A 9,339-nucleotide genomic window follows, 5' to 3' on the forward strand; every position below is an offset into this window, starting at 1 on the left:
TCCCGCCGTGCCCCGCTCCGCCCCGCCCCCGCGGCCCCGCCCGCGGGCGCTGCGGGACGGGCGGCGGGAGCGCGGAGCCCCGGCCCGGCTGACGGCGCGGCCCCTCCCGGGGCAGGTAAGGTGGGGGCCGGGAGGATGGGGGAACGAGCGGGGCTCTGGCCTTCCTGCCCGGGCGGGGCGAGGACCCTTCCCCCTGTGCCCCTTCCCCTTATTCCGCCTCCCCTTGTGCCCCTTCCCCAGGCGCCCCTCGGGGCTGTGCCCGCTCACGGCGCGCTCACCCCCGGGCACAGTCCGATCCCTTCACGGACCCTTCCCAGCGTGGCCCCCGACCCCGCTCCGGGCTGGACTCGATCCCTTTGCCCCCGCCTCCCCATCCCTTCGGTACCCCCGGCCCTCCTCGGGCAGGGCCCCATCTTCTCCCACCCCTCAGGACCCGGTCCCCAGCCCCGCAGGGCAGCAGCTGAGAGGATCCCGTCCCTCTGCTGCCTCTCGCCATCGCAGCTCTGAGCTCTCCTGCCCCCCGCCGGGACCCCGCTCACGAACCAGAGCCCCCCGGGACCGGCTGGGCAGGGGGCACCGGGAGATGCCCACCCTCCCAGGGAGGGAGGTTCCAGCAGTCTCCATTGCCCTGCTGCAGTCAGACATGTGCCCTCTTCCTCCTCCTCCTGCTCCTGCCTGCAGCAGAGCCAGGCCTGGTTGTGGGGACACTTCCCACTCAACCCCAGCTCCTCTCCCGCTTCCCCTGCCTCCATCCCGGGCGTGGGATCCATCCCGGGCCTCTCAGCCAGCCCGGGGTCCAGTTCCCACTCGGATGGGGTGTGTGGTTTGGTGGCAGGCAGCTCACACCCCTGCTCCACACAGCCTGGCCTCCTTGCACCACAGGGCTACGTGGCCGTGCTCAGGGCTCTAAGGGGAGCTGCCAGCTTTGGGGTCTTCCCTGGGTCGTGTTTTCCTCTGCGGCTGTTCTTCACCTGTCTGTGATTTGTTTTTACAGAGCTGGTCGAGGGGAATGTCGTACTGTCTCCACTCAGAAAGCCATTTGGATACTGGGCCAATATACGTGCGTGAAAATGGGAAGCTGCACGTGGTAAATCCGGGTGCAGGCGGCGTACAGAATGTCACTCCTAAAACAAGACCTTTTAGTCTGTTTTCCAGAAGTTTTTCAGTGGAGCTTTGCATGAACAGGGAGGACGATAGGGCAAGGAGGCAGAGGACTGATCATTTCATCTTCACATACACTAAGGAGGGGAACCTCCGCTACTCAGCCAAGTCCCTCTTCAGCCTAGTGCTGGGTTACATTTCTGACAATGTTGATCACATTGACTCATTGATTGGTTTCCCAGAGCAGATTGCTGAAAAGCTCTTTTCAGCAGCAGAAGCAAGACAAAAGTTCACAGAGCCAGTGACGGGACTGAGAGCTCTGCAGAAGTTCACTGAAGCCTATGGCAGTTTGGTGCTCTGCTCACTGTGCTTGCGGAACAGGTAAGTGTGTCCCCTAACAAATCTTGTCACCTGCCAGGGCTTTCTGCTAGCACACTTCAAGCTTCTCCTAAATTAAATTAAATAAAAATATATTTTGGGCTTATAACACCACCTAATTTTAATGGAATGCCCTGAGCCTTATCTGATTCTTGTGCTTGCTGCCTTTTGTCCCATCCCTTTCCTACAAGTGCAGCTGCAGGTTTCATTTTAAGATACAAATCATAATACAGGTAACAGACTACATCTGTTTTAACCAACAGGGGATCTTACGTGGAGGATTCAACCTGCAACTATTTTTTAACAATAATAATCAGCACTTCTATGGCAATCCATGTGCTTAGTGCTTTCTCAGGCATTTCACGGGATGTTTCTGTAATTGCTGTTTAAAAGCTTTTTGACACACTTAGCTGACTGTACAGATAAAATACACCCTTGCAAATTATTTGGGTTTACTAAGTATAAGCTTGCTGTCCTGTCTCATTTTGGGGGCTCAGAAGAAGATACAGACTTGTGGGTAAGTTGCAGGTTTTGAAATCAGGCAGATTTTACCTTAATTTATTTTTGTTGCCATCCCCATATTGAGTGTACTTTAACAAGGTCCTGATTACAGTCCAGCACTAGTTTTTCCATCTTCTCAGTGTCCACATCTTTGACTGAAAGAGTCTTGCCAAGTTTAAAACTGGTTTATGGTTTTAAAGCCTTGTTCCTACTGAAGTCTTTCCCAATAATAGAACCCGTCTCTTCCATCTCTGCACTTGAAAAAGGGATGGTTTATCCAGTTTAAAATCAAAGTACTGGCGTATTCATCTGAAGTGCCAAGGGTGTTCTGAGCACAGTAGGAATGTTTGAGTAGAAGTCAATTATCCTTTGTTTTATCCTTTAAACCTACTCCCTTTTTATCTCTAGCACAGATAATTTTATGGCCTTAATTTAGAAATTAAGCTACTTCTGGCATCTTTTGCCATACAGAAAGCTGAGTTAAGTATCAAGTCTTTGAAATCCAGGAATTAAGGCATTTTCTGATGAATTTTATTTCTAAAAGAGCCCACTCTCCTCTCCAGAACCCCCCTGAGCTAGTAATCTCTCTCAAGAACTGGCTTGTGCTCTGACTGGCTGTATGTAGTGCTTTTTGCAGAGCCAAATTGCACAGCAAAGGGTTTTGGGGGGTGGTTTGATGGGGAAACTTACACTGGGAGGATATTAAGGTCCCCTTATTTGCATGGACTAAGAGGTGTTCCTGGAGGGATCAAATTAATAATCACCCCCATTTTATGCAGTGACGATGCTGACCTCGGGGTGTGTCTTGCCATGGGGAATATGAGGTAAATTCAGGAGAGATCAGTGAATTTTGAGCTTGTCTTGCCACAGGGGCAGCATGAGGTGACTGCAGGGGAGGTATTGAGGGCTACGTGCTCATTACTGCATACTCATGCCTGCCATTCTTCAGTGGTTTGTTCCCATCTCTAAACCTCCTACTGAATAGCTCCAGCACAGATGTTTGCGTGGCTGCTGAGTGAATCAGACCAGGGAACCAGCACAGCTAAAAAAATAACCCACTGAGGAAGTGCTGCCCGGGGTGTAGCCGCAGCTCTGGCCAGTCCTGGACTTTTACCACGATCATGTATTTTATTGACATATATAAAATGTAAAATTTTGCCACTGACAAGCTATCCTGTCCTGTTTAAAATCCACGTTTGAGGTGGATTTTAAACCTGGATGAACGCGGATTTGTCTATACCCTTCCTAGACACTGAGGAAGAGCAGTTGGTGAAGCTGACTTAGGATAAACTGGGATATTTTGCATTATTCTGAAATAATACAACAGTAATCTCTAAAGAAGCTCCTAATAGTAATATTTGCAAGTTGAAGTCTTGTTAGTCCAATTTTTTGCATCAAAGCAAAACCATGACAGTGATTTAAGGAGAAGGCTGGGAATTCAGACATGTTGTGTGCCAGCTGCACGTAAAGAGGTACTTAGTGCAGCTGGGTAATTTCTGTCAATTTTCACATAGATCCTGAGCAGAAACGAGTGCATTGTGCTTATGACACTTGAGGATATAGACACCTTCTTATGTGCCTGAGCACTGATGGAGTTTTTTTTGCCTTTGCAGATACCTGGTTATCTCTGAAAAGCTTGAAGAAATTAAGTCTTTCCGGGAGCTGACGTGTTTGGATCTCTCCTGCTGTAAACTTGGAGATGAACATGAGCTGCTGGAACACCTCACCAAAGAGGCCCTGTCTAGGTACCAATTTCTTGAGCTAAAAATGACACTTTCTTTCCTACCAGTAAGCAGTTCAAAGAATCAGGCTGAGACTTTAAAGGGAAGTTTCAAAGGCTGCAGAGTGTAAGGCTGAAGATTTTGGTTGTTCATAAAACCTGTTCTGGAGGTAAACAAAGTACAGAATTTATTGTACACAAGGCACATACTGAATCATGAAAAGTACTAAAAATGTGCAAGATAATTTACTGTGTCATGTTTTTAAATCAACGTTTTACAATTTTCGTTGGCTGGGTAAAAATATATATCTTACGCATTTGCAACAGTTTTACACTTACGTTTCCTTTTTCAAGGGGGAACTTTCTCAGCCAAGTTTTTAACAAAACTAGTGTTCTAGATGAAGATTTCTGCAAGCAGGAGGTTGAATATTTGGTTAGTTAACATCTCAAACTGGTAAATTTTCTATTTTTGTTCGGTAGTAAAGAATGACAAGTTGAGGATTTTGGAAACCATAAGTAGGATGACTGCTGATTGAGGATGTTATGTTGCTGTAAGATTTTGGTGCATTTTGCATCAAGGTTTTGTCTTGAAGTGCTCTGAAGAGAGCACTTTAGTGTGATATTTTTTCCTGAGTTTTGTTAATCTATGTTATAATACCCCATTATTTTCTTAAAATCATTGCTGTATCACTTATCAAATCCGTCCTCTCTCATTTTGCCAAGCATTTTTCTTAGTTTTGAGTGCATTTCAGTTTGGCAGCCTTGGTATAAAGAACTTTAGGGTATAAAGAAGCTTATTGTCTCTGTTGGCAAATGTTTGGCTCTAGGATCAGTTTGTCACTGGAGCTGTGGGAATAGCTGCTCAAGTAGTGCTTCTGTTGAGCTAGCAGGGAAATGTAAAGATATTTGTTACTCCTGCTAACCCAGGCTCCTTTGTCACTGCTTTTTACAGTGAGCCTGTAAGGGTTGGCATAAGATGACCCTTCTGACACAGAGTTTTAGGACATTTTGCAAAACTGTCTGAAAAAATGACCATAAACTACATGTTTGTGTCTCTTCCTGCCAGCGTGAAAAGGCTTCTCCTGAAGGACAACTCCCTGTCAGATGCTGGCCTGCGCAGGATGACAGCGCCCGTCCGTGTGCTGAAAAAGGGGCTTGAAAATCTGCTGGTGCTGGACTTGTCCTGTAAGTGCTTCATGTTTCATAACAGAAAGAACCTGTGTCCTTTCTGATAAAGAATTTGTCCTCCTTAGTACTGAAGCAATACAATTAATTTGTTGATTGCCGTGAGCCAAGTGCTCAACCCCAGATTTCACCAGCAACCTGCCAGAAGGCACAGGGCAGACATGAAGTCTCAGGCATTTGCTACTTACATAAATAGTTTGGGGAGTTTGAGAATGGGCATTGTAAATATTTGTATTTTGATAATTAGAGGGGAAAAGTCAGTCTTGTTCCAGTATTAGCTTTTGGAACAAATACTTCCTTGGTATTTTGATCATCTTTTTCCACATCATGCAGCTTAATTAACTTTACTTGGCCTCACAGGTAACCCTAAAATCACAGATGTGGGAATTGGATACCTTCTTTCTTTCAAGAAATTGAACTGTTTGGACATTTCTGGGACAGGTCTCAAGGTAAAAATAATGAGAAAAAGTTTATTGGACAAGTATAATAAAAGTTCTTGCCCTCTGACTGTGGTATTTCCCTTTTTCCCAGGATGTCAATGCTGTCATTAAGCGGCTCCAAATGCAGATAGGCCTGGTTCATTCAAAAGTGCCTCTGAAAGAATTCGATCACAGTAACTGCAAAACAGAGGGATGGGCAGAACAGGTAAGGGAGGGTTAAATCTGCTTTACTCTCTAAAAATTTGCCTCATAGAGCACGAAATCGCTGAATAGGAAAGAACAAGGGATGGAGTTGTTTCAAATGATATTTCTGTAAATTTTTTTTTTAACTCCTTCATCTGTTCTTTCAGACAGTTCTGCAGTGGGAACAGGCAGTTATGGAGTCCATGAAGCCCCAGCACAACTTGAGATCCAGAGCAGCAGCTCTTCACTTCTGTACGTAACTGCATGGACACCACGGAGTTGATTTATTTTCTTTTCTATGGGGAGTACTTCCATACTTTATGGGGTTTTAGTACAAATGGCATCTCAGCCATGCAATTTTAGCCCTTTGTGTAACTGCATTACAATGTACTTGAGGTTTTTTATTTGTTGGACTGCTGGATAATTCAAGTACAGCACAGCAGCCTGCTTAGGGCAACATATAACAATTGATTTTTTTCCTTAAAAATCTGAGTCCAAAATATAAATTATATTTTTTCCTCTGGACATTTCCAAGTTGGCTTGGCCAAAACAATTTGTACCACAAAGTTATGCATTTTACAGGAAAATTCTGTTTTTCCCAAAATCTAAACTTGATTTTTTTTTTTTTTTGCTTGTAGATGGCAAGACACACAGAATAGAGGAAGTAGTCAAATGCACACTGGTGGAGCCAGAAACTAAAGCATCTGGAAACTTGCAGTTTTATAAGGATAAAGTTCAAAATTGCCATTTACCTTTGAAAAAGGAGGTTGCAGGCAGCCACGAATTAAAGAACAATAAAAAAAGAGCTTTGGCTGAACAAGAGAGAGAAAGGACTTCCAAACAGAAGCATCTGTGCCTCACTGTAGAGGACTGGGATTTGTTAAATACCTACTGAGTCAGAAAGAAGTGGGTCTTTTGTTTGTTATTCTCTTGCTGATGAGAGGATTTGGACATATTGAGAGGGAGTGACAAAGGAGACAAGTGCTGTTAAATCTGGTTGCTGTGCCATGCCTGTGGGGTAACCTGTGCTGGGGGAGGGATAGAGACAAGAAGGTTGGTAATTCTACTGTATATTTTCAATACATAATAATTTTTTCAAATAAAGTTTTTGTTGTCATCCTTAACCTACTCTTCTGATGAAGGTATTTTTCACCAGAACAGCTGGACCTATCCCTGCTCTCCTTCTCAAGGGGCAGGACACGAATCACTGCAGCTCATCTGACATGAAGCTGCACTGGGCTTGTCAAGTGCCACAGGATGTTTACAGTGCTGCTAGAACAGAAACCTCAGCCTGAAAGCACCAGGCTGTGCTGATGGGGCTGTGGCAGAGGGAGGAAGCACAAAGGATAAGCACAGGCCTCTGGGGAGGGAGGCACGAGGCTGTAACACCTCACCACAGTCATTGCAGAAGCCCAAAGTGGAACACAAGTCCCCTTTCTTTCTCATTTTAGCCCAGGACATGAGAGCTGGAATGAGGTTACTGTAGAGATTATGCTCTGCAGTTGTAATATATTCTGCCTGACAAAAATTCACTGCATTTGAGATCATTCTGTGGTTTAAAACCCATTTTCAGTGTGCCTGCAATACACTTAACTGTACTTCCCCATCTGAAAACATTGAGGGGCATTTTGATTCAAATATGAATTATGCAGATCAGCTGTAAAACACCTTGACACTCAGACCTGTTTTGTGTTGGTCTGTGCAGCTGTAATGCTGCAGGTAACTGTTTATCATTGAATTCCTGCCCTGAGTGTTTCCATCAAAACTGGCTGAGGTGCACAGTGCCCATCATTGTCCTCTCAGGCCTCATGAGGCCAAAGATTTTCTCCAGGTTTCCCCTACTAGTGCTTCTTCAGAGGGTATCTTCCTTTTTACACTGTTGTTTACCATAATTCATCACCAAGAAAAGCACCACATCCTTGGAAACCATGAAGAGGCCAAGAAAATGAACTTCAGCTCAAAAATGCATAAAGAACAAAACCCCTTTGTCTTTCCCTTACTGCTGAATTTTCCTCAGAAAAGGACTACACACAAACAAAACAGGCACACTTGCATTCAAATCCTACTTTCTTTTCCCAGAACCTCAAGGCTATTAATAGCTTCCCCTGACAACTACATCAGCTCTCTGCTGAGACAAATAATGGCACAAATTGTGACTCAAAACAGGGGCTCAACGGGGAGGAAGATGTGCAATCTTCCCCCTCAAGCTGCTTCTGGTGCAATTGCCACCATGGAATTTTTGGCTAGCCCTTCCACCATTGGAGATCTGCTGATCTGACCACAGAGAGATGCACATTTTTTTACCAATCCCATTACCTGGGCCCTGTGCTGAGCATGAGGGTTCCTGTATTTTTTAAAAAAGCTGATTAGTTCAATCCTCACTGCACTGGGATAACATTTTACAGGCACGGAGAAAACAAACCCTGCACCCTGGCCAGGCCTGGAGAGGGACAGGTGAGTAAAAGCAGCTTTAACATTCCCCCATGCAGAGTTTTGCCATCTCATTCCAGGTGAAGTGTGAGTCACAGAACTGTAAAGCTATTTATAAAAAGATCTTTCAGATTTCCGCCTGTATCCCAGTGACAAATTAGAAGCAACATTCACCATTGATCTGAGTTATGGTGACAGGCAGAGCTGCAGATCACAGGACAGAGCAGAAATGAGTGAACAGGGGTTTATTTTTAAATATCTATGACCTGGGGTGGCAATGGGAAAAAGATCACCTCATGTTTATTTTGGGCCTAGAAAAGTAAAAGTATTCACTGTAAATGTGGGGTTTTCCTCAGAGACAATGTTTTAGATACAGATGAGATTTTCAAAGGAGCAGAGAAAACTTCATCTTTCTTAAATTTCAGTGTCATGTCCATACCTGTATCCTGAGGACTGCTTTGAAGGCTTGGCTGCCTGATCCTGCCTTGCTGGCAGAGGAACAAAACAAGCAGCCAACAGATCCAGTGTCATCCCACACCGCCCTGGGAGCAGCACTTGATTTTCTGCTGCTTTCTGCTCTGAGGCTGCAACTTCTTTTTCCTCCTTTCTTTGCCAACTTCAGTGAAACCTATCCCAGCTCCATGGCTGTTCTCAACCTGCTGCTGCAAAACTGCACTGCCCTGCAGGTTATTTACTTGCTGGTTCCCTACCCTGGCCGTCAGGGACAGCTACTCTGTCCCCAAAACCCTGAAACTTCTCCAGTTTTCCTTGCCATTACACTCTCTGTGTAGTCCTTTATGGTTTGAGAAGAGAGCAGGAGGTGGTCTGAGCAGCAGCTCCCCACGGTGTCACCTCCAGCACAGCACTCCCAAGGAAGCGTCCCAGGAGCATCAACACAGAGCCCTCAAAGTCACTGCTGAAACCACCTGCAGATGTGTTTTGAACACAAATAGAAGCTTCTCCTCCTGCCAGTGAAGATCAGGACTGTGAAGATGTGTTGAAGGCTCACCTCACTCAGCTCTGCTCCTTGGGGAAGTTCTCAGTGTCCCTCACATGGCTGCCTGCAGAGGCCCCAGCACGTTCATAGAGGAGAAACCCCGGCCCAGGGCTGTGCCAGCAGTGGCTGGTGAAGCATCTCCAGCACAGCACAGCATCGAGTCAGTGCTGCCCATGCAGGAAGTGCTCACCTTCACATGGCAGCAGATTCCTGGGAGCTGTCCCACAGAGGGTGTCCAGCCAAGGGCTGCCACACGCCCTCGGTCCCTGGTCGGTGTCACTGCACTGCTGGGGAGGATTTGCTTGGGCTGGAGCTTCCCAAGCAGGCAGCAGGGCAGGACCCCAAGGCTCCAGGGCGACGTGTGGGAAGCACCGTGCTGTCCCCAGCAGGGTGGGTGCCAGGAT

General features: G+C 46.2%; 1 protein-coding gene across 1 annotated transcript; it reads left to right on the forward strand.

Annotated features, from left to right (window-relative positions):
- The first annotated feature begins 47 nt into the window (after positions 1-47).
- Positions 48-6,541, forward strand: LRRC42 (leucine rich repeat containing 42). The gene is made up of 8 exons (XM_082287356.1): positions 48-115; positions 995-1,482; positions 3,594-3,725; positions 4,767-4,885; positions 5,246-5,334; positions 5,417-5,530; positions 5,676-5,760; positions 6,147-6,541. Exons 2-8 carry the CDS (start codon positions 1,010-1,012, stop codon positions 6,401-6,403), a joined length of 1,269 nt encoding a protein of 422 aa, XP_082143482.1. The 5' UTR covers positions 48-115; positions 995-1,009; the 3' UTR covers positions 6,404-6,541.
- Positions 6,542-9,339: the final 2,798 nt, after the last annotated feature.

Source organism: Coloeus monedula, assembly GCF_965178545.1.
Source record: "Coloeus monedula genome assembly, chromosome: 9".
Classification (NCBI taxonomy): domain Eukaryota; kingdom Metazoa; phylum Chordata; class Aves; order Passeriformes; family Corvidae; genus Coloeus; species Coloeus monedula.

Excerpts from the sequence above, each read along its gene's own strand:
- LRRC42 (XM_082287356.1), top strand. The coding sequence starts at position 1,010 with ATGTCGTACTGTCTCCACTCAGAAAGCCATTTGGATACTGGGCCAATA. Across the intron at positions 1,483-3,593 it reads TCACTGTGCTTGCGGAACAG|ATACCTGGTTATCTCTGAAA; the intron begins GTAAGTGTGTCC and ends TTGCCTTTGCAG. Across the intron at positions 5,761-6,146 it reads AGCAGCAGCTCTTCACTTCT|ATGGCAAGACACACAGAATA; the intron begins GTACGTAACTGC and ends TTTTGCTTGTAG.